This window comes from Rhamphochromis sp. 'chilingali', assembly GCF_963969265.1.
Source record: "Rhamphochromis sp. 'chilingali' genome assembly, chromosome: 15".
Taxonomy (NCBI): Eukaryota; Metazoa; Chordata; class Actinopteri; order Cichliformes; family Cichlidae; genus Rhamphochromis; species Rhamphochromis sp. 'chilingali'.
In genome coordinates, this window is record NC_137942.1 from 17,733,014 (window position 1) to 17,757,985 (window position 24,972).

A 24,972-nucleotide genomic window follows, 5' to 3' on the forward strand; every position below is an offset into this window, starting at 1 on the left:
AGTGAAGAGGAGGGCAGAGTGTGGTGTGCGTTTAGCCGAGTGTGATAGTGTGTGTGTGTGTGTGTGCACAGAGAGATGAGGTCAGTGTAAATGATGGATAATTTGAGCAGTCGCTGTCGGACACCGAGCGGAGCCTGCATCCCTCCACCCACAAACCACCTGTTAGTATGTTATAGCTGCATTCTGTGCGTGTGTGTCTGTATGTCTGTGTGTATGTGTATGCGTGGCTTGCAAATAAGGCAGTGTGAGGACATGTGGCTAGTCTGCTGTGTCTGGACATTCCCTTGGCTGTTTGACAGGTTATTAGAAGGGGACTGAAGGAAACTGTCTGCCTCATGTTCCCATAGTTTATACAGAGTCTTAAGCCATTTGCAGATACACACTGCAGCCCTGAGCATTGATTGGACTTATCTAATAGAGGTGCACGTGAGAACTCAAATGTCCAGCACAGTCACACGGGACATTAGTCAGTTGCTTTAACCTGCCTGCACCTTTTGTAAAATGTATGCATAATGTTGCATTCTGCAAACACTAATAATTTAGTGCTCTGCCTGCCTGCAGGTGAGTGGGCGTCATGTGTCCTGCCTCCTGCTGTCTCTATCTAGGCAGCTCCCTCTCCTAAAACAGAGTATCTCCAGTAGCAGAGCGTTTCCTGCTGCATGCCCAGTGTGAAAAACGACAACTTTTAAAATATCCTGATCTTATTCTTCTGAAATGATCCAAAGTTCTTGTGTAAAATGGCTTTAGTGACAAACCAGCTCAATTTCCATATTCACTTACATCTAGCAGACATAGAAAAAGAAAAAGAGAAGAAGTTGGAGATGTGAGAGTTAAATAATCAGTGGTTAAGAGAGAATTTTTCTGAAAGGTACAACTTAATGATGACTTTGAGTCCAATTATGCTGCTATTTGCTGCGCTTTGATTGTCTGCTTTTCAGGGAGCAGAAATCTGGACTAAATGTGATTTGGGCTGTAGTGAATTTTTGTCTGATGGCACTCAGTAATGACTGTCTGCAACCCTTCTTTTCTCTCGGCGTCTATTGGCAATTAGGACTTACTGTTCCAAATGTCAAAGTCTCAAAAGTCAATCTTCTCCATTCGCTGGTATTCACTGGTAAATTTGTGTATTTCTCAGATTTCTGACATGGCAATTTCCTTCCAGCTCACCAAAGCCCTGATGTTCCCTTTCCGCAGCAATCTTTTTTTTCTTCTTCTTCTTTTTTTTTTTTGATTAGACATCCAATGAGGTGCTCAACTACTTAGCTGTCAGCATTTAGAATCCATTTGTGCTGAGTAATAGCCCTCCCCCTGTATTTCCTCTATTTGCCTTCCATGCCCTTTTCTATATCTATCACAATGAACGCTGGTGAAACTCCCCTGCAGGGTACAGGGTGTAATCAACTTCCCCAAGGGACTATCATGGCTGCCCTGTATAGCCTCCATTATGACTCCACACAGCTGGATGCTTCTTGTTGCCTGTTCCAGATAATAGCCTAAAGAAGAAGAGTGGAGAAACTTTAAGAGGAAACTACCAAGGCTGCACACAAACTATTTATTTAAGCTGTTCTCTTTCTTCTTCTTCTTCTTCTTCTTCTTCACTTTACTAACCTATCCACTCGTCTATCTTTGACAGCAAGCTCCCCAGTTGGGCCAGAGCAGTGGTCCCCAAGATCTTCTATGTCACAGAGAAGGCTTGGAACTATTACCCATACACTATCACAGGTAATGCTTTAATTATACGCCTTAGTGTGCTCTAAAAGAATTTAGAAGAATTGGTGCAATGATATAGGATCACAACTCTGTCCAGAGCAAATAGATTTAGAATGAACACTGCCGTAAAGGTGGTAATCTGCCTGTTTTTGTTCTCAATAATTAGCATCACTGTTGTGTGGATGATAAAAATCACACTTTAATTCCACCACAACATTAGAGCTAGGCTGATATGTTGGCTGATATTTGCTAAAACCAATATCAGTATTGTTATTTGTAGGGCTGATAAATGAAAAATTGAAAAGTAAACAAGACGTGGGAGAAATACCGTTCAACCATGTTGTGAGTGATGACATTAGATAGTTTTCACACCAGAGGGCACTCTGCAACGTTCCTGTTGGCCTGTTCGAAATGGCACCAACACAACGTCCAGCTGAGCTGAGTAAAGTGTCAGGGCCATTTTACACCTGCTATGCAGAGCTTTGCAAATGAGAAAGTTGACAACAGATTGGCTAGTTGCCATTTTTGCAGGTCAAGCACATCTTGATTTTTGTAACCTGCTGCCTTGTGCTGCCTTGTGCCGCCGTAGCTGCGTCAAAGACACGAGTGTACAACTGTGTCGTTTTTCTTTACCGCTTTGATCACATCGAAACAAGATTCATTTTAAACTTGGTTGTCATGTTTCTTAGTATGTAAACATATAATACCTACATATAGAATGAAATGATGGGTTAATCTGTTTGTTTCATTAGGAAAATAATTATTTCATTGTCAAGTGTTGTTTTTCACCATCTGGTAATTTCTACAACATCGTTCCGTTTTTACATTTCCACAATAAATTTGGCACCAACAAGGTGTCGCTATTTATCTGTCAGATTGTTTTTCTTTGATTTATTTAAAAATATTAGCTGCAATGTGCTTTCTATCAAATGTGTAAATTAAAGCGATAGCATTAAGGTTTTCAAAAAGCTTATAGCAGAGCTAGAACAGCTCTAAATGTCACAAAAATACCGATAGATGGCAACCAGTAAACATCATATTGCATTTGGGATTTTTGTATGTACAGTGTGTTTATATGACAGACTAATATGCGCTCAGCAGGACCGTGCATGTCAAAAACAATCAGTGTCACACAGATTTTTAAAAATGGGGCAATATCATAGTGAAATGGGCTCCTCTCATGTGCTTTTACTGGAAATGAAGTGCTACTGAGCTGAGGCTTAATGGTTCTTTTTTTTTCATTGTGAGCTGAAGTATTTTTTCTTCTCTCCTCTCGTTTTATCTCTCTCATTCTCTTTCATGCCTTTGTCCCCCCACCCACCTCCCCACCCCCCTCAAACTCCCATTCCCATCCATTATACTGATGGCCTCTGCTGATGATATGGTCAGAGTACACGGTGAGTAGTTTTGGTGTACCTGCACGCAGACACACACACTCATACACACACAAAACCACTTTGATCGACCAGCTGCCTGGAAGATCTCGTGTTGTAGAGTTTAAGGGTGAGTGTTAGAAGAGGAGCGGGTTATGTTTGTTGAGCACATCTCTGACAACACCCAACACTATCAGTATCAAGGACATCAGTGCATGCTGAGCAGCATGTACTGCTAGAAGACAGTTGTAATACTTTACTTTATTGTGATATTTGATATTTACTGGTTGTAACAATCATCAGGGCATTTACAGAATGAAGCAATGTCCATATTAACCCAAGTCCTGCCTGTGAGTTCTCAAAATACATGGGCGCAAATATTCACTTTAATATTAGAAAATATCAGAAATGTGGGTGCTGAGCTGGAACTGTCTCAGCTTTACTTCCTGGAACAAGAGAAACAGAGAACACGTCTCCACTGCTCTAGAGTCCAGTGGCGATGGGCTTTACGCCACAGCATCCGTCGCTTTGCAGTGCACTTGGTGATGTAAAGCTTGGATGCTGCTGCTCATCCATGGAAAACCATTCCATAAAGCTCTCTGTGCGCTGTTCTTTAGCTAATCAAAAAGCTACATGAAGTTTGTAGGTCTGTCGTGATTGACTCTGCAGAAAGTTGGCGACCTCTGTGTACTGCGTGCCTCAGCAGCCGCTGACCCTGTTCTGTGATTTCACATGGGCTACTACTTTGAGGCTAATTTGCTGTTGCTACCTAATCACTTTCACTGTCTTATAATACCACTAACAGTTGACTGTGGAATATTTAGTAGTGAGAAAATTGCATGACCGGGCTTATTGTACAGGTGGCATCCTATCACTGTACCATGCTGGAACTCACAGAGAGCGACCCATTCTTTCACAAATGTTTGTAGAGGCAGTCTGCATGCCTAGGTGTTTAATTTTATGCAACTGTGCTGATGAAAGGGATTGAATTTAATAATTTGGATGGGTGAGTAAATACTTTTGGACTACTTTATAGCGTACAAAGAAAACAAAGTGAAATGAATCCAGCTTAAGCTTGGAACAGGACAGACACTGAGACACAGACTGAGGGGGAGACAGCATTATTTGTAAAAGTTGATTATACACTAATGTTAATCAGGGGGATAGGGCACAGACAGGTGAAACTAATCAAGGATAATGAGACAGGAGGAAGTAAAATTAGAAACAAGACAGAAAGAGAAAAGATTACCAAAATAAAAACGTGTAGTGACTAACTTTGCACAACAACAACACCATAATGCACTTAAACTCAACATGAAGAGTAAGTCTGCTATGAAATCAAAATAGGAACAAAGAGCCAAAGCTGAAGCTAAAAAGGAACATGAAAATCAAATATGACAACAAACATTAAACTTAAGAACCAAAAAACCTCAGATTTAAAGACCCAGGACCCAGAACAAGTGGCACTACACCATACAGCTCAGTGCAATTTGAAGCATTATGTTTGTTTAAGTAGTTTAACCTCTTCAGTCACACAAATCTAGTTTTTAGTTATCATGACTGCCATGAATAACATGTTGTGATTGCAGGTATATACGAATATAAGAATATATGCAAGAATAAAAGAGAAAGGGAAATGTGCCCATCTTATCATTCTGTCCTTTTTTTCATCAGATTGTGCTCACAGCAAGTGAAGTCTTTAACAAAACCACCATGCATATCTGAAACAAATGTAATTTCACGTCCGATCCCCAGTGTGATCTGATACCTCGATTAAATCCAAACAAAGTTTATTCTCTTTTATTATTACCATCTGTTTTTTTCACCTCTCTTTCTCTTTTTGACGTTGGGGATTTTTTTGCTGCGGATAATTTCGGAAAATGAGAATAACACAAAAACATCACGGTTAATTTACACCCAAGTAATGGGATAAAAATGGAAATTAAGATTATGAATATCGTCTCAACTGTCGCTTTAAAAGTGAACCTGCGAGACAGCAATAGTCATCATTCGCTGCTGGCAGCTGATGGCACAAAGCAGGGAAGGGTAACACAGATGTCGAGGCATCCCTGTGGAAGGAGTGTAATCCCTCCAGCGTGCAGAGATCTCTTCTGAAGTTAGCTTCCAGTTAGGTAGACGTGGAATATCTCCACAGGGAGAAGCTCAGGACAAATCCTGAAAAAAAAATCATCCAAGTTGCTTTTGGATAAATTAGCTCCTCAGTCTGTCCCTAAGATTGAGCCCAGACACGCATATCTGAATTGATTTGTTTTATTTACTTCCAAGCACATGAGAGTATCAAACTTGTTAGAGTTTCAGATTCGCGTCCAGATCCCTGCTTCAACAACAGCCGCACCCCTGCTGCTCCAGCCTGTTTGTCAATATGAGCTAATCAGGGGAACTTTTCATTAAAGACATTAACAGAAACCCCACAGCTCTCAGCTGTTTGAATGTTTAATTGACTGTTGCCAACAAAAAGCACTAATGATTTGCACCGGGACATTAAGAAGACATGCCCTAAGACATGCCCGCCCAGACACACACATGCACATATGCACGCACACACACGGCTTCTCTGTGTGCGAAGCAGCAGGAATGCATCAGTGAACCACATATAAAATCAGCAGCAGGCCGTTTCTTTAGCCTCGCTGAGATTATGCAACTGCCTCTGCAGCATCTGGATGTTTCAGGGAGGTCACGCCAGCTCATGTGAAACTGTGAAACTTTTCTTGAGTTAACAGCCTTAAGAATATGAGCGTTGTGGCAGCAGCTACTGTGATTTTTGGATGCATGTCACATCGTTACCTCTTACTCTGACTGCAGAGTACAACACATTACTCCTACAGGAGCTCCTCTCCCATGTGGAAACCCATACCACGAAGCCAGCAGTGCACAGTTTTGGTGCTGATGTTAAAGCGACAGGAGGTTCGGAGCTCTGCAGTCATTCGTGGCTGAGTTGCCATGGTTTTTGTATCACTTACAGCTGATTGCGATCTAAGATGGAAGACATTTCACCAGCTGACTTGTTGCAGTGGTGGCATCTTATTACAGGACCTTTATTTCTGGCACCAAATTAGGTTTTAAAGAAATATCTTCATTGTTCATCTGTAAATGACAAACACCTTTTTAATATTGACCAGTTTGACTTGAAACAGCAGGTCAGTTGTTACTGATGTAGGTTCAAATTAGTCTTGTTAACCTACTAATCCATGTTAGAGCTGCTTTACGTGTGTAGACATTTATCCTCTGTCACCATAATCAGTATCAGAAACACAGAGACAGTTTTCTTGTTTCTCTTTAAGACTCACAAGGCCACTGAATTGTGCTGAGTAATTACAATAAGGCCTCTCGCTCCACATCACTGTGAATATACCATGTGTAGCATCACTTATTGATGGCATGCATAAACACAAACACTGGCTTTTGCATTTCATGTATCCAGTATTCATCCTTCTACACTGTATAATGATTGTGTTGAGCTTTAATTTGGTTAAAGACAGTAAAAATGGACGAAAACACTAAAGTGTGATGTGGTTTTAAATCTCCGGAGTGAGAGAATAACCATTACTGCTTTGGTTTTGTGTAATAAAACCCAAGATATAAGCCCCTGTCAGACACACGGTCCTCTCCATTAATCTGATCTGGCATCTGAGCGTGTCGGCTTCTTGTGCTTTCAGCACAGCAGCTAAAATGCAGCGAAGCTAAAGAGTAAGCTACTGTAAGACTACATGCACACATATTGACCTAAACAACAGGATGTTGTCACTTTAGCAGACCGATGAAGCTTAAAATGTTAAAAATCTCTGAAAAAGGGGCTGGAACAAACAACATTAAGCAATGCAGTTATTAACAGAGAAACTCACACGTTGTTTATTTCTCACTTTTCCCTCCCTTCAGTGCTCCTTCCTGCCCAAGTTTTCCATCCATATTGAGACCAAATATGAGGATAACAAAGGGAACAATGATAATGTGAGTAAAGCTCCGAGTGCCGTGCCGTTGGAAGTGAATCGTAGGAACAAAGCTGCATCTAAAAGAAAGAGGATAGAATTTAGGTTCTCTCTTTTCATGTACCTTTGCCCTTTTGTGCTCTTTGCTGTCTGCTTTGTTGCCTCATCTTGTTGCTTCTTGTCTTTTCCCCAAAATCAAAAATAATGAATTCTCTTTGTCAGAGGGTTATTGCATCATTGTGTGCCAAGGAAATCAGGAGAATTATCAGTCATTCTGCTGTTCTGATTTCTTCAGGCAGTGATTGCGACTGTTAACATGAATGTTTTTGTCTTCGTTCATTTGTATCTTGGACAATCACAATCTTTTTCAATCTGTCATTATGATAATTTCTCATAGATACTTTGCCAGACACATCTGAACAATAGGTGGACAGTCTGAATCTCTATAACGAGCAAAGTTTTTGGTTAACAGCTCTTTGGGAATCACTTTGTTGGTGCAAAGATACAATTTTATGCCTGTCAAACCTCAGTGTCTTTGGCATTTTTCATACAATTAATTCACAGAAAAATGTGTTTTTCAAGACAGACTAGTAAGAAAGTCCCTAAAGACAAAATTTAAAATTGGTTCTTTGCTAAGTTGTTTGTTATGTGTAGAAACAACAATGGTTCAAATGGTCCACTGAAAATGGTCACGTAGACGGACTAGACTGAAAGCAAGTGAAAAAGCAGCCTGTTGTCTTAAGACCAACATTAAAAAACCTTCAGACAATCTGCAGAACTAATGTTTAAGACCACTTTTAAAAATTACAAGAAAGTCTGGCTCCTTTAAAGTAAAATATGAAGAAATAAGAGCTGGTTAAAACCTTTTGCACAGAACTATAGCTATAAAATAGATTGACTGTAATTGTCTTTTATTAAATCAACCTGACAAGGTCCTGCTGGTTGTGTTGAGTATTTCAAACCAGGTAAAAGCACTTCAATTGATCTCCACCTCACCTTCAGAGCAACACTTGGTATTGGCAGTGGAGGCAAGTCTGACTGTTGCACAATATTACTCGAATGCACAATGTAGTAGAAGGAAAAGGCTGCGGCCCCACCTAGTGGTGGATTATGAGAGTTGCAGGAACATCACGATGGTTTCACAGATGGTCAAAATCTCACATTTGAAACTGATTGTAACAAATGTGGGTGCAGGCAAACTCAATAGAAGGGTCTTTCCGCTCTCATGTTAACACCCCACTGGTCCCACCATTTGTGCAGTCACCGCTATTCTCTCTTTATTCCAGCCTCCCTCATTTCTTGTAATAACCTTGGCAGTTGACTCCCTGCCCTTTGCTCCTGGCCCTATACCCATGGAAAAGATTCAAAGAATGCAGGAAGTTAAATTAATGTCCATGACTCAAGAGCGCTTTCACTGCTCTGAAAGGAGCGGATAACTAGTCAACATTGCTTTGCTGCGTCCCGTGAGTCACACAGGAGGAAATCATTGACCACTTGGTGTGACTCACATTCCTACTCACAGTTTGTTTGGCCTATTGTTTGAGGGTAAAGCTAGAAGGACGGGACGTGCTCAGGAAATTATCTTTTTGTCAAACGTAAACCCTTTCAACCACTGCTTTCCTGTACAGCAATATGATGTGTGACTAAAATGACTCCCAGCATTTACGTGATGCGTGAAGCTGCCTTTATAAATCCACCAAGTGACGGCACTTCATCCCACAGCATTTGTCAACGCCACTGATTGAGCTGTCCTCACATACTGAACTGTTCCCTGTTCCTCAGATCTTTGGCAGTGAGCCCAGAGAAGAGGAGATGGATGTGTGTTTGTTGGACATCGCTTACGATGAGATCCCCGAGCGCCACTACAAGGAGTCGGAGGTGAGGAGAGCGACGTCACTGACCTCAGGATGAGGAGTGAATGAATACTTGCAGCCACGGCACAGATACTGTGGAAGGAAGTGGAAAGAAGGGTGAATAGGAGGGAGGAGGAGAGAAGTCAACAACTGAGATGTGAGGAGAAGGGAACAGAATAGGGTGTTATCTTTTCTCCAGAGATTTGACATTTGTATGCGCGTGCGTTCGCTCATCTATCAGGACGTGATGGTCATAAAAAGCTGAGCTATTAATAACCAAGAGGGGTCATGACAGCGCTGCAGTTTTGTTATTGACACCCTCACTTTCACACACGCACCTCCCACCGATCTCTGTCATCCTCTGCTTTTAACCACTGAGAGCTAAGAATAGCACAGACATGCTGTCCATGTGTTATAATCTATTTTATGAACATAATTTACAAAATAAACCTCATGATGTATGAAAGAAGGTATTAAAATAACATTTGAGACCATAAAGTGACAAATGCTTTTGAGTTTTTTGCCGTTTGTATGATCATGGCACAGTCTGGCCGTGGGTGAGTTTGCTGCATCGTCCACTCCTGGCAAGACTGTGGCAATGCTCCAGACCTGCAAACTACCAAAACCTTCTGTTTTTATAGAGATCCTCACACTTGCTGGTGATTTGACTGGATGCAGCATATATGATGCAGTATATAGAACCAAACTATTTGCAGCCAGAGGATTTGCTCCCTGCTGGTCACCAGAAAGAAATCATATTTAAAGCACTTTGACTTTGGCTTCACTTTTTAGACCTTCTTGAAATACAATCTACAGTTAATGAAACTTGTTCAGCAAAACCAGGAGGAAAAGTAAGTGAAGTAAAACATCTTTTGGAGAGATATTTGCTTATTAAAAAATGTGCTTAAAAGCGATTAATCTGTCATTAGCATTTCTCATCTTTCCGTCTCTCAATACACTTGATGAAACATTTTATGCGGAGAAGAATATAACAGACGTCTTCCACCTCCTCTACAAGTACTTTCCCAGCAGGGATAGAGACACTCTGTCACACTCAGATGCATGACTCTAAGACAAATGAGCATCACAGCATAATTAGTCCACTGGGAGCAGTGATTAATGCGTGTAAAGTTTCTGAGACTCCCACTGTGCTTCTTAGCTATACCCTGCATTAGCCTCGTAAATAAAAGCAGATGATCCTGTCCTGTGGGCAGAGAGGAGGAAATTGATGTGTGTGAGAGAGATTAGATGGCAGGAAGTATAGTTTTAATTTGAAGTATTGGTTTGAAAACAGTTCAACAAATTTTCCTTATGGTCTTATGTAAATTTTATGAGGATTATCGACATAAGATTGTTTGTGTTTATTTAACTCCTGGGGAAAAATGAGTTGTTTTTCTGAACCTGGTTTCTTGTGGCCTTGCAGGACCTTCGGTATTTTAAGTCAAAGAAGACGAACCGAGGGCTTCTGCAGGAAGGATGGCTCGACACCCAGGACCCCATCATGTGCTCCTACAAACTGGTCACTGTCAAATTTGAAGTCTGGGGCCTGCAAACCCGTGTGGAGCAGTTTGTACACAAGGTCAGGACAAACCATTTTTGGGGGCAAGAGACACGTTGTAGATGAGTTTCAGCCTGCTTATATCATCGTCTGAGCCAGAGGCGTCCTATCTTTTGCTCTGAAAACATGTGATACACGGCCGTGAGCTAGATCAGCAGTTCTATTATCACCTTCAACAATATCTGCCCTGTTCGCATCCCACAGCTTGCCTTGCAGCACCACCTCCCTTTTTCTTGGCTGCAGAATTTAAACTTTGTATCTCTCATTTCCCAAATCCATTTTGCTACAGCATCTGTCCCTCGGGTCAGCTGTCCCTGCACTATCCTTGCCCAAGGCACCCACACACACACACACACATTGGAGGCAGGTTCATTACTCACAGGCTAACACCAGGAGTGTCCCACATAAATCATAATCCTCTAGGGGTGAACAGAAAATGTTTGAAGTGAGAAATGAAGTGAAACTCTCTGTATCCTTTAGAGCGAATGCCGTCTGATTTGCAGTTTCTCTCCTTGAACTTCCTCCCTGCCTCTGTCCCTGCCTGAATTCATTTTCCTGTGAGCTTGCCTCCTTTGCTTCCCTTTTCTCTCTTTTTATTTTTTGTAATCTTCCTCAGGTGATCCGAGATGTGCTGCTTTTAGGACACAGGCAGGCCTTTGCCTGGGTGGATGAGTGGATTGGTAAGTGCGCAGAAGATGACAGTCTTTAGAAAACTTGGGTTAGTTTCATGTGCAGGCATTGACTCATCTCACGATTGCACCCACTTCACATACATTTTTCCATTTTAAGATGGAGATCATAGACTGTATGCAAAGGATGGACATAGCTAGCATGACATTATCAATTTGTTTATTAATTTCATCAACTTTTAGCTTTGTGACCATCTCCATCTGGTGTTTTTGGAGTTGGAAATATTTGGATATATTTGTCATATTTGGACATGAGCATAGTGTGCTAAGTTATCAACTAAATGTTAGCAAGCTCTTTTTAGCAGGGTGTATGCATGCAGTGTATGGGTACCATGCACAGGAACAGATACCTGTTAATAATTCTAAATAGGGTAAATGCTAGAACCTCCACCACCAAAAACAGAGAAAAGACTCCCTGAATGGCCTGTTAGGACAATTAACCACGAATGATAACATATAAAATGTTCCACACTAGATGGGTGACTCCAGTTAGCTGTAGTGTCACCTCTGCTAATTGGTTTTGCCACATCCTACCTCCTCCTACAGAAGTGTGGCTGGTTTGTGTATTTTTGAAACTGTCTTAGAAACTTTGATTTTTCATCTTGTTGATGTCAGAGGTTAGAAGAGAATGCCCAGACTGCTTTTATAGGAAGAGAACATTAACTCAAATTCTCATTATAATCAAGGTATGAAGAACAACATCTCTGATTGTGCAACATGTCAAACTGTAGAGCAGATGGACAACAGCAAAAGACCGCAGGTGTGACTACTGTCAGCTAAGAACGGGAAACTGAGAGTACAGTTTTCTCCTGACACGTATTTCCCTTGAAGCAGTTCGTTGTAAGACCTTGAGAAACCTGTGTGCAATATTTCCACATTTGCAGCCTCACCACATTAAATAAATCTGCAAAGTCCCATTTCCAAAAAGCTCGAGATGCTGTGGACATTGAAAATACAAAGAAGTTGTAAATCTTAAAGTCATATTTTATTCACTGTAGAACACAGAAACCATATCGAATGTACCAAAGTAAGAAAAACATTAGCTCATTTTGAATTTGATGGCAGCTACACGTCTCAAAACAGTTGGGACACGGCCCTGTTTACTGCTGTGTAGCATCCTCTCTTTTTTAACCATGAACATCTGTTAACTTAAGGATATGAGCTGCTTGATTTTCTAGCTTTTTAACAGTCCTGGGTCTTCATAGCTCCATTTCATATTTCATGATGGGTCAAATGGTTTTAAGAGGTGAAAGGCCTGAACCGCAGGCAGGCCAGTTCAGCACCCCACTTCTACTACTACTAAGCTCTGTTCTGAAACACATCTGTTTAAATACTTGATGTGTTTTCTATGTTTTATTGTTAATAAATTATGTGTTTATTAGAATTGCACATCTCTGTGCTTATATCACATAAAAACTGCATTAAAATCTAATAAAAACAATTCTAAAGATTCCTTGTCTCTCATATATGGGGACATGGATAGCTCAGTAGGTATTATTATTAATATTATGTCACTGCTCCAACCCAACAGACATGACCATGGATGAAGTAAGAGAGTACGAGCGTGCCACGCAGGAAGCCACCAACCTGAAGATTGGCACTTTCCCCCCTACCATTTCCATCTCAGAGAACCCCCTGCCATCTAGCACCCGCAGCGGACCCAACAGCGCCCCGTCCACTCCCCTCTCCACCGAAGCCCCTGATTTCCTGTCAGTGCCCAAAGAGCGACCCCGAAAGAAGTCAGCTCCAGAGACTTTGACCCTACCTGATCCAGGCCGCAGGGATTCACTCTTCAAGCTTCCAAGCTTTTTCTCCTGGAACTCCAGTCCGCAACCAGAATGAGAGCGGGGCTAAGCCGCTGTTAAACACCCCTGACCTGCGTATTAGTGGAGGATGCCTACCCAGCACATCCTGCAATGTTCCCTCAGCCATCTGAAGAAGAAGTGACTGTCCTGGTGATCCCAGCCCCTCAGCCGACTCGCCGGTGTTCCAGCAAAGCCAACAGCTCTCAGACTGCCTTTACAGGTACAGCTAGGCATCCACAGCAAGGCCCGCCAAGTGTAAAGGTGTAGTAAATCCCAGTGAGAGTCCAACAAAAGCACCTGCAGGCTCCTCATCCTTCACTTCTCCTTAGAAAACAGCCAGTCTGCACCTTTCATTAATCAGTATGGAGTCCAATTAGCCTGACTGAGTGTAGCATACATTCCTGAAATCGTTTTATCCCACAGTGTCACCTTGTTTTCATCCAAGCTCAGGGTGTGTTGGTGAAAAGATATCGAGAGACTCAGTGCACATAAACTTAACATTTGTTTTCTGCTTTATCTTTAAACATCTCTGGCTTTGTTCATTTATTTGGTAACTGAATTATGTAGTTGGGACTCTTGTTGGCCACTGTAACAGTCGAGTATTATGGTTTTCACAGTCTGATGTAAGGTGATTGTGTATTCTTGTATATACTGTATGAAAAATATAAATGTGACTCAAAAAGAATATCATATCAAGTGATGAAGCTGCTTTGACATTTCTGTAATGTGTCTCAGCAGCCATGATGTTTTCATGAAACAGCATGATTCTTGACTACCGAGGCTGCCCTTAAATATTTGTGAACTGAATGTTTTCCTTATCTGAGCCTTATATGTGATGTCGTGTTTTACAGGAGTTTTTACAGACTTGGTCATGTGGTGTTGTTTTGCTGCTGTATTGACTTCATTGTGGTTTTATTGTGTTCATTTACTGTCATACTATTGATGGGTTTTGTATTCAGTAAATGAAAGTAAATACTGCTGCATCCGTTACTGTGTGGAGAGTTTGTTAATGTGATCTATCTGAATGGAAAGACAGGCTTGTGGCTCATTCAAATGCAACTTTGGAAATCAAGTCATGTTATTGTGGAGAATCCACTTAGTCAAAACAAAAAACGGATCAGACATCAATTGCAGAAACGATAGTCTTTATATAGGGCTTCAAAAGGGGATGTACAACAAATAAACTGCTCGACATCAGAGCAACATATAATGGCTTCCCGAAACTTTCTTTGGTAGCTAAACCCAGAGTAACTTTTGTCTACCACAAAGGATTCTGGGAAACACAGTTTTCTAATGAAAATACCTGTTAAATGCTCCCTTTTAGCAGAAAATTTAATCTATAATTAACAGCACTCACTAAACATGTGGCTAACACTTAAATCACTTACAAAATAACCAAAATGCTGTTATCAAACAATAAACTGCAATAAAGTTACAACATATGCTGTATAAATTAGAATGAGAATCAGAATACTTTATTGATCTCAGAGAAAATTTTGTGGCCAGATATGCTCCAAGACAGTAAGAACAGTAACTAACAAGTTAAATCAGCAGTATTAAATGAGACAATATATTGCAAAATAGCTCTAATATATAAATATCTCAATATATTACGTGAAATTGTATATAGATGAAGCTGAAACTGAGTTCCCCCTCTCATCATACTGCAGATAATTTATCTGAATTTCAGGAGCAAGGCCACACCCCCCTACATGCCACTTTCTGTTCTGTCTACATGCTCAACTTTTGCTACCTTTTTCAATTCATACACTTCTCATTAGTACAGGCGATCGCCTCTGAGGCCTTTCCCACGACATCTGCCAATATCTGCAAGAAACACTGTCAAACCTAAATGAGGATGTTGTCACAGCTAATGGACTCTTTGGTATTTTCCCTGCAGATATTAAAGAGATGCAACTGCTGTGCAGTGTACTTATGCTTTAGATGGAGGAATTGTAAGAGAGTAAGCAGTATGTGGGCATTTATGCAAACAGAGCATGCATCCAACATGCTCACATTCAGTTATTTTATTTATTTTAAATATGTAAACCCTGTTGTGAGCTCTTTGTCCTCACTTATTCATTTTTCATCATTTAGGGGGCATGTGATGACCCATGCACATGTGCCAAACTTCAATATGTAAACGGTTTTTTTAATAAAAGGTGTCAAAAGGCATACGATTCATATGCACACCTCTAGTGAACACTATGTTCATCCTGGTCTACACACCACACATGCAAACACAATTCCTTAATCCAAACTTTATTGAAAAAATAATAACGTCATAGTGTTCAGCAGACACATCGACACAACTGCTTTAACAGTGTAATGTAACACAACAAACTAACTGAACTCTCAGTTAGCAGTCCCTCACATACCCAGTCCTCCATAGTATATAATGCAATAAATATTAAGTGCTTTTTTTTGTCTGTGCACAAAACCAACACAAAAGCTTAATTTTGTTGTATTCTTTTCTTGCAACTTAATGAAGTCGAACAGTTTGTGTAAAATGACACAAAATGCTCAAAGTGTGCAAAGTTCAGTTTGAATATTCAATGCTAACACTTATCTTTTTAAAGCAAGTATCCACAAACCTTGAAATCCCACATTAAATTCATGTTTTTAAAAAAAAAAAAAAATCCAGCTCTTTTGCGACACACACTCAAATGACATCACAAAAAACATAATGTAGTAATTTTTCTGTCGTGATATGTAAACACAACAGAAACAAATGATGATATTGACCCAGTTGACACATTTTTTTCAGTGCAAGAAAATAACAAGGCATAAGTTAGTTTCCAATGTGCGTGATTGTGTGTGTTGCTCCCCTCCACCTTCATCATCTTCTGTTAAAGTCTTTGGCGATGACATTTGTTCCCCGTTTCTCCTTGAAGTTATGCATGGCGTTGACAAAAAATTCATACCAAAAAAAGGTGAAGCCTGTTGACAGCGCAGCTTTTACGAGACTGGGGTACAGGCCTTTGAAGAATCCTCGGAAGCCCTCCTCTTTGGCTATTTGAACCATGCAGTCGAGCAGACCTCTGTAGCTCCGCACCTGCACAGGACAGAAGGCAATGCTTCAGCATCAAACCCAGAGCGCTTAATCAAATATGATGAAACATGCTGTTGAGGAGCTTACCTGTCCAAAGTGAGCTCTGGCTGCTTCAAAGCCCCCCACCTGCAGTCTCTTCTTGAACAGATCGAATGGGTACGTGATTGTTTTGCTGATCATTCCAGCTCCACTCCCACAGACCAGGCTTTTTAAGTTTCCTTGAACATAAAAAGTGACAGGATTTTAAACTGAACCCTGTGCAGGTGTAAACGCTGCACAATTAAGAGTTTCCACTCACCTCCTGAGTTCCCAGCTTCGGGTTGTGGAGCCAACAACTTTTTAAAGATATTGTAGAAGAAGAACTGCAGGCCAGCGTAAGGAAACACAGCCATGAGTGTTGGTGACAGGCCGCGGTAAAATGTTAGAGTTCCTTCTGATCGCCACATTGTAGACACAGCATGTCGCAGGTTCCTGTACACCTGGAAATAGAAAACTGGGTTTCAGCAGTATACAGCGAGCGATTCTGCCTAAGGCAGGAATTCGAGAATATTTAACATGCTTTATGAATATTTCATCGTTGTAAGACTTGAAATGGTCTTCAATGCTGTTGGTAGTGTGGGAAACAAAAACTTGTTTCCAAATCCTCAAATATTTCTACATTCGCCTAATTAAACGTATTTGCATATCTCTGTCCTCAACAGACAAGTGAGAAAAAATTAATACTGGATGCCCGTGATCATTTTGGGTCCTCGGGTGGCATGATTCTGTCATGGAAATCAGTGCATGGGCTCAGGAACACTTCCAGAAATCATTACATGATCCACAAATGTAGGTTAAAGCTCCCTCGTGCAAAGATAAAGTCATATGTAAATGCCACCTTCACGTTCTCTGAACCAAAGCTCATTTAAAATGGACTTTGGCAAAGTGAAAAACCTGTTCTGTGGACAGACTAATCAAAACTTTTTACTTCTTTTGGAAAATATTGATGCTGCATTCTGCAGACTAAAGAGCAGAGGCACCATCTGCATTGTTATCAGAGCTCAGTTCACAAGTCTGCACCTCTGGTATGACGGTGCGTTAGTGTCTCTGGAATTGACACCACTGATGCTGAAAAAAATATACACAGGTTGTAGAGCAATATGCGTTTCCACTTAGGCAACGTCTTTTTCAGAGAAGGTCCTGCATACTTCAGCAAGACATATGCTAAACTAAATACTGCATCTATTTGTATGTAAAGGTTTTAGAACAACATGTGCTCTTGTGCTCTGAGGGCCTCTGGATGTCTGGAGCCTGGATCTCCTCCATACCTGCTTCTTGCCCTGGAGGACGGGGCTATGGCCCCCCCCCACACCCTCTAGCAGATCATTACATGAAGGAACCTTTTAAATACAAGCGCACTCATGCTCACAGGTGTACACACAGGTGCTCACAGACACAAACTACACCCTTTTTGGCTCCTACCTCAAAGCACACGGTGTGCTGTCGATCCTACGTGCTGCACAATAATATTCAATATTTAGTATTTACTGTTATATTCACATCGATCATTGCAATGTTGTTGTTTATTATATTGCTCTCTTTTTCCCCCCTTTCTCAACAGGTGATCCAGAAGATTGATATGTATTTTTTTTTCCTGTTTGTTTTTGTTTTTTTTCCCCTTTATCACCGTTCCTCTTCCCTGCTGTTTTTCTTTCCCTACCTCTCTTTCTTTCTCCCCTTTCGTTCCCCCAGTCATGTCTGTCCCATGTGTAACATCTGACAATAAAATAAAGAATAAAAACAAAGTTGAATCAAATAGACCAATACGGCAAGGCCGGGATGATCCATTTGGTAAAGTAAATCCGTTGGGCATCTTTCTTCGCCTTTAGACAATAATTCTGATGGCAAAAGAAAAAAAAAAAAGAAAAAGAAAAAAGGGACAACATATGCTCCCATCCATACAAAATCCGGCAGCTGGTCTCTTCAGTTCTCAGACAACTACAGCCTGAACAGCCTGTTCCAAAGTGGTAAACAATATGTTATAAGATACGTTTCTGTTATCAAATTTAAAATGATTTAACATTTTTCTTAAAAATTTCTCAGTTTAAACACTTACTATATTTTCTGTACTCTTTAGTGAAAAAATGTGACTTTATAAGATATGCAAGTCATTGCATTCTGTTTTTATTTACATTTTTCACAATGCACCAAGTTTTTTGAAAGTAGGACTGTAAAATAAAAACCTGTATAACGAGCTGATGTATGAAATTCTGTCAAACATTGACAGCGATCAGGATAAGAAATGATTAGTCCCACCTTGGGTTCTCCCTGAGCTGCAAAGCGTGTCCGCAGTGTGTCCAGAGGCTGGCAAACCACTGTGGCAGAGCAGGCTGCCAAGCCGCCACAGACGAAATGAACGCCTGCTGTCTGGCTGTCATACAGCGTTTTCTGATGGACCAACTCTGTCAGAAACTCAAAACTCGCAAACTGCAAATTGGACACAATAAAAGCAACTGTGTTGTTGAGATTGTTTAGAGTAATACAATTGTTCCACTTAGCCTGCAGTTCACAGTTTGCAGGTTGTACCTGGACAGCTCCGTAGCAGATAGAGAGGAGCTGTGCTGGGATGTGGCCCTTCCAGAAAGCAGACAGTCCCTCCTCTAAATGAATGCAGCGTGTTGCCTGAAATATCCCATAGTACTTCCCCTGTGGTGTTTTTGAAGACACACGCTCTATCTGCAGCTACAGGGGGGAAAATACAGATAAGAACACAACACATGACCTGCATTTATCAGGCTTCAAAAATCTCTTGATTAAAGTTGTTGTTTTTTGGGTTTTGTTTTTTTGTTTTTTTTTTAAACTGAATGCAAATGTTTGCACATGCTTTTAGTACAGTCACCAATTGGAAGGTCACAGCTGCTACTTCACGGTAATCTTCAAAGTGAGCACGAATTCTCACTTCTGGGCTCTCTTCTCTCACCATTTGGACGCAAGTCTCACATGTTCCAAAACAAGTACACATCCTTACCTGAAATCTGATTTTAATGACATCAAAAGGACTGATGAGGGCTCTGGTGACCATCCCAGCAGCTGAACCAGCGAAGGCCGCCTCCTTTGGGGACAGAGGTGCACCCTGGACACCAGGGTCATAGCCCACCATGTCTCTACAGCCTCAGGTTTCTAGAAACTCTAATGAGACAAATGACGAACCCTTTGTTCAGTTTAACACAGTTAAAAACAAACTTTAATTCAAGTTTAAATAGATAAAGATAATCTTAACTGCATCACGTTTGGTGAGATGAGCTTGTTTTGTATGTATAATCTTAAGCACAGGTGTTTCCAAACTGTATTAAAGTGAGTATTTTGATATTTATAACAACAGTTACATGCTAGATGTTATAAAACCTCCAGTTTGGTTTTGGGGGATGGACTTTAGAACAATACACAGTAATATATAACTCCTATATACGTTTCATGAAAATGAGAAATGGGTGTTTCCCCATTTAGCACATTTCGTTTACTGAAATGTGCTAACATACATGGGAATGCAGTATATATTCTGTAGATTTTTTATACTGTTCTAACAAGCTTGAAAGTCAATATTTTATATGACCACCTTTATTGTACATCACAGCCTGAAGTCTCTTAGAAAAGCTTTCTTGTAATTTCTTTAATTAGTCTTCCGGAGAAGTTCCCCATGCATGTTTGGGATCACTGTCATTCTGAAAGCCTCCACCATGTTTTACAGATGGCTTTTCTCCTTGTCTCCCTTCCTTAAGCATGGCTTCTTGACATCGACCCTTACACTGAGACTATTTACAAGGAGACTTCAGTGAAAAGTTGATGGATCACCTGCAGGGCCAGTTGGATCTCTCGCGCCCTGTGTCGGTCTTTACTATTTCTTAAGGACATGGCTTTCATTTGCCACCCACCAGTCCAGTTTCCTCAAATGTTTTAAGGATACACAACAGTGGTTGATAACTTAATTAGTGTGCCATTTTATGCCTGAATGACTTCATATGCCAGTGTTCAGTGGTTCAACAAACAAACTAAAAAACAAAATTTTATAAGCCTGGAGAACTATTGCTCACACCACTGAAAAAATGTCAACTATGTCTGGCTCCTCCGAAGTAAAGTATTAAAAAAACGAAACGACGGGTGGCTCAAGACTTTTTCCTAGCAGCTGTTTCCACGACATTACATTTACAGCTTCACCCACGTCATTCGTGTTTTGTTAGGTGTCTGTTAATGGCTGGTTTTCTTCCATGTTCACCATTTATAAAATTATAACACAACCATAAAATGCCATAAAGACCAGAAAAATTAAAAAGAAAAAAAACAAGACATGTGGAGGACATATAATAAGACCTTGGAACTAGCTAAACTAAGCTAAGGTAAACTAAGAACAGAGCAGGCATTAACTTGGCTATAATGGTAACAGAAGCAGACAAATATCACCGTACCTTCATGAATACCACATCAGCTCCAACAGTGAACCTCAACTGGTACAGTTCAAAATTAGTAGAACAGGAACAGATTTCTACTTCTTGCTAGCACGCTCCTAATATTACTGCCGGGTCGGAAGAGTCTCTCCAAGACGAAATATCACGTCAAGATAAGTCCCTACCTCACTACACCGTGTCAAATTCAGCAAGTAACTACTTAAAACTCACATCCTCTTTTATTTAGGACATCTATGGCGTAGACAGGCCTCGAAAGTACAAGACTAAGGCCTTCGTTTACGTTAACTTTGGGTTAGGCGAAGACCATAGGGTCTGCGGCGAAGAAAAGAGAGGAGGGACTCATCTTTCTGTTGATACTTCATCTTCGAAAGGTTAGGGTTGCGTCGAGGAAAGGCTGCCTACCAGAGCATACCTCTACCTGAGCGTAGATGTGACACATTGGCATTAAATAGGTATAATTGTCACATAATTATCCTCCATTTTTTGGTCAATTATTTAACTACCGTTTTCTTTCAGTTCGGGAAAATATTTACCCGTTTGTATCTTTCAGCGGGCGGTTATAACGCAAGTGTAGGTTGGGTATTAAACTCCACTCTGATTCGTTAGCGTCAATGCTAGCCGTTAACGTTTGGTTTCCACTACAGCTGTAATGGATGTTAATGTTGTTGAAAACAAAGCTACCGTTAGACGAAGTTTTACGTGTTCTTACACTAAACTAACGTTACCTAGTTGAATATGGAAGTAACATTGGTGTGTCACATCACAAGTTGAAGATAACTTGGCTCATGCTTGGTTGGGTGTTCGGTGAACTTTTTAGTTGACCTGGGTTGTATAATCCCCTCCATCCCTCAGTGAATGAGCCGCGGCCGGGGGCCAGCCAATTTGATGACTGTACAGGATTTTGCATGTATTGTGGTCACCAAAAGTGCCCTGATGTCTCCGACTGTGGCCTTTTGATCTGTCTCTGAAAAGCTTATATTCTGCATGAAAACGCTTGCAGTAACTGTCTGATTTCCACAGGTGACAGCCCTCCCGTGTAATTTGTTTACTTGCATCTGTAATGGAAAACTCTGCTGAAGACTACCGGATCCAGTCATTTGACCTGGACACGCAGAGGTTACTAAAAACAGCCTTGAAAGGTCAACCCTTAACTTCTTCATGTGTGTCATTTTTGGGTGCTGTAAAAAAAAAAAAAGCACTTAAACATATTCTCTCTTTTCAGATCCATCTCTGGTGAACCTGGAGAAAGTATCCAACATCATTGTGGATCAGTCTTTGAAGGACCCCGTGTTCAGCAAAGAGGCTGGGCGTATTTGCTACACTATAGTGCAGGTCAGTAAGTCCCACCTATATATTACATTCAAGCTCCCACTTTTTGTCCACCCTCTCACTGTTATCTGCCTGACACTTTGCTTGACACTTTCTGCAGGCTGAAGCCAAGCAGAGCAATGGAAACGTGTTCAGGAGACACTTGTTGAACCGACTCCAGCAGGAGTTCAAAGAACGCGAGGAGATGAGGGCACGCTCTCTGCAGGAGTGGGTGTGCTATGTCACGTTCATCTGCAACATCTTCGACTACCTCAAAGTAAGCGGCAGAGAGAGTTTTGAGTATTAAAATTTAGGAAAGGGAAACACAAAGCAGCTTTGTTAAATCACTCTGATTAAAAATGGAACCTTTTCATTGTCCTTATTAAGAGGACATGCTGCTTTTTTTTTTTCTTGTATGTCCACACTGCAGACAAACACCTCCTCTAGCTGCATCTTGGGGGTCCTAATATGTTAACTGCAGCACATTTAAGTGTCCAGGAACAGCCACTACAATTTGAACAGATCCTAATTATGCTGCTTCTAAAATCTAGGTCATGTCTCATTTAGTAAGGTGTTTATTCATTGGCAGTGTAAAGATGAGCCTGAAAGGTGTGGTGCTAACACACTCAGGTTCCATCCATGCTTGGAGCCACTGGCATTTTAAACAGAGTGATCCTTATTGTAAGACTACTCAATCCTGGCTTTTGTGTAAGAGAAATCAGAGTCAAGGACTTAACACAGTTTCCTTTTGTTTTATGTTGATAATACTGAGCTGCTGTAATCAAATCAAATCACTTTTATTGTCACATCACATGTGCAGGTACATTGGTACAGCACATGTGAGTGAAATTCTTGTGTGCGAGCTTCACAAGCAACAGAGTTGTGCAAAATACAATAATGTAAACAAGCAAAATACAAGAATGGCTACATCTGAAACTAATAAATATATATAAGGACTCTCCACACTGTGTTTTTTAGGTGAACAACATGCCGATGGTGGCCCTGGTTCATCCTGTGTATGACTGCCTGATGAGGTTGGCCAAACCAGACGCTCTAATGAATGAGGATGAGGTGAGGAAGATATCTGGAGAAAGTGTTTATCAGTCATTTGCATATAAGTGTAAAAGTCCTATAGTGGTTTTCCAGGACTGACTGGGGGAGTGGGGTTGTTTTGTATAGTCAGTCGATATACCTCCTGTTCCACTGGGTGGTTTTTGTCTGACTACAAATGCATATAAATCTATAAAGGCTAATAAAAAACTGAAAAATTGATTGTTAAAGCTTTCATAATTGCATTTTGGCCAATGAACCTCCACTTTTTTCTGCATAGTGGAACAGTTACCTGCACATTGTTTGACATGGATGACACTGTGTTGATTAGTTGAAAAGTGGGCCAGAGAAGCACAAAAAACCCCATCAAAGATTTAAAAAAAAATGCAGTATGAGAAGCATGGCCTCTTTTAGTTTTGCTTCAACTTCACTCTTCTCTGTGGCTGGGTGGTGAACCAATAACAGCACATGTAAGTGTAGTCCACAGATGTGTTGTAGCACGTAACATTTATACTGCCCACATTTGGGCAGTCCATGGCTGCCGACAGTTTACCCTAACCACAGCGAAACCATAATCTCCCTTTTAGTGTGACGTTCGTTTTTACTGAGGCGTCTCCACCTTTCTCCACAGGTGGACTGTCTGGTGGTGCAGCTGCATCGCATCGGAGAGCAGCTGGAGAAGGCGGACAACCAACGGATGAATGACCTGTTCTTCCTGCTGCGGGACGGCTTTCTGCTCCAGGAGGGCCTCTCGTCCATGGCCCGCCTGCTGCTGCTGGAGATCCTGGAATTCAGGGCCGGAGGTTGGATGCTCAGCAGCACCGCTCACAAGTACTACTACAGTGAAATAGCTGACTAGGACTCAAGGAGCAGGGCGCTGAGCACTAGAGCCTTCAAGCACCTTGGACACTACTCAAGCGCCACTGATTACAAAACCAGCTTTTTGAGGATAGATAGCAATATCCTCCAAGCAATCTGAGGAGGAGTTTGAGAAGATGGTGATTTCTCTAAAAAGACTAATACAATGTTCCTGACGCGTGCTGTGGAATGTGCAATGGGTCACGCGGAGCTGAAGTTGAGTTAACGAGGTTTGACCACATTCAGGTTCACTTTGTTTCAAAGACGTTTGTGTTCAGGTTTGATGCAGCCAGAGGAGCTGAGGCAACTTTTTGTTTTGTTTTTTACATTTTTAATCATTCTAGCATTCCTGTTTTGAGAGAATATGGCAACCTTAGTTTACCAAATCCAAATAACATTCCAGTCAGATAAAACCTGATTTAATTATTTTGATATTTTAGTGTAAACTTAAAATTTTGAAAAGGTTTTAAATTGCGATGGGAAGAGTTTCTGCTTACTTTGTCCTGTAAAATCCTGTTAGCGATCAGTTTGGCAGAGTCTCAATTCAGGGATTTATTTTATTTTTTTGTTTCTAACAGCAGACCGAGTGATTGGTTAAACCACTTTTCTGCAGAAACATCAGATTCCTTGATATAAAATATTTGTTAAACAAGCTGTGCCGATATAACTTGAATACCATCACATGGTACCAACAACTCCATAAAGACTGACATGTTTATTTTTACCTTAAGAGGCAGAGGGATCTGTTTTCTTCTCCTTTATCGGAGCTCCTTTTGCAGGTCAGTTATGATTGCAAAGCTCATAAAAAGTGTTTTTTCAAAACGATTTAACTTCTCTTTACACCAGCAACACTACGTTTGATAGTCCACCATGGCTTTCAGGAGTTTGCTCAGGCACAGGTGCCGTGCTGTTAAAATATTACATCTTTCAAATGTGGTTGTTTTCGTAACCACGATCTGTAGAATGTATGTTGAAATTTGACTTTAAGGCAGTCTGACAATGATAAAAACAAAGAAGTTACTTAAAAGCCGCTCATAGATGCACTGAAGTATTTTGTCTCCTGAAATCATTTTCTTTGTTAGTGTAGGGAGATTTAAATTTCAGCCGTTGCAGGTTTTTTTTCTTGCAGATTCTTGGGTCAAATGAACAAAACCAAGAAAAAAATGCATTTGTGTGTTAAACTGCAATGAGTCAAAGGAGGACTTAACCAAATCCCTAAATGACTCCACAGACCTGACTGTAACATGAATCTATTTTTTACTACACGTTCCATTTTTTCTTTTTTATGATTGGGTTGTGCATTAAATGAAAGTTTGTTCTAATAAAT

General features: G+C 40.8%; 3 protein-coding genes across 4 annotated transcripts in view; 2 read left to right on the plus strand and 1 right to left on the minus strand.

The window, feature by feature from the left end:
* Window positions 1-13,876, plus strand: part of pitpnc1a (phosphatidylinositol transfer protein cytoplasmic 1a) — a 54,788-nt gene extending 40,912 nt beyond the window's left edge. Inside the window, exons 3-9 of one of the 2 annotated variants that reach the window (XM_080905746.1) lie at window positions 1,634-1,722; window positions 3,100-3,107; window positions 6,981-7,052; window positions 8,813-8,908; window positions 10,307-10,462; window positions 11,058-11,121; window positions 12,662-13,876. In XM_080905746.1, the coding sequence (XP_080761872.1) occupies window positions 1,634-1,722; window positions 3,100-3,107; window positions 6,981-7,052; window positions 8,813-8,908; window positions 10,307-10,462; window positions 11,058-11,121; window positions 12,662-12,972 (796 nt within the window). In that variant the 3' untranslated portion in view covers window positions 12,973-13,876. The remainder of the gene's footprint in view (window positions 1-1,633; window positions 1,723-3,099; window positions 3,108-6,980; window positions 7,053-8,812; window positions 8,909-10,306; window positions 10,463-11,057; window positions 11,122-12,661) is intronic. The other variant, XM_080905745.1, reaches the window with a different exon arrangement.
* A 236-nt stretch (window positions 13,877-14,112) lies between these two features.
* Window positions 14,113-20,598, minus strand: slc25a19 (solute carrier family 25 member 19). Its single transcript, XM_080906150.1, has 7 exons — window positions 20,430-20,598; window positions 18,995-19,155; window positions 18,553-18,708; window positions 18,283-18,453; window positions 16,286-16,466; window positions 16,075-16,205; window positions 14,113-15,990 (listed from the first exon to the last, which is right to left on the minus strand). The coding sequence occupies exons 2-7, from the start codon at window positions 19,124-19,126 to the stop codon at window positions 15,775-15,777; spliced, it is 987 nt and encodes a 328-aa protein (XP_080762276.1). The 5' UTR covers window positions 19,127-19,155; window positions 20,430-20,598; the 3' UTR covers window positions 14,113-15,774.
* A 128-nt stretch (window positions 20,599-20,726) lies between these two features.
* Window positions 20,727-24,971, plus strand: mif4gdb (MIF4G domain containing b). Its single transcript, XM_080906152.1, has 6 exons — window positions 20,727-20,881; window positions 21,450-21,568; window positions 21,652-21,761; window positions 21,859-22,014; window positions 22,716-22,808; window positions 23,419-24,971. The coding sequence occupies exons 2-6, from the start codon at window positions 21,490-21,492 to the stop codon at window positions 23,644-23,646; spliced, it is 666 nt and encodes a 221-aa protein (XP_080762278.1). The 5' UTR covers window positions 20,727-20,881; window positions 21,450-21,489; the 3' UTR covers window positions 23,647-24,971.
* The last annotated feature ends 1 nt before the right edge of the window (window position 24,972 follows it).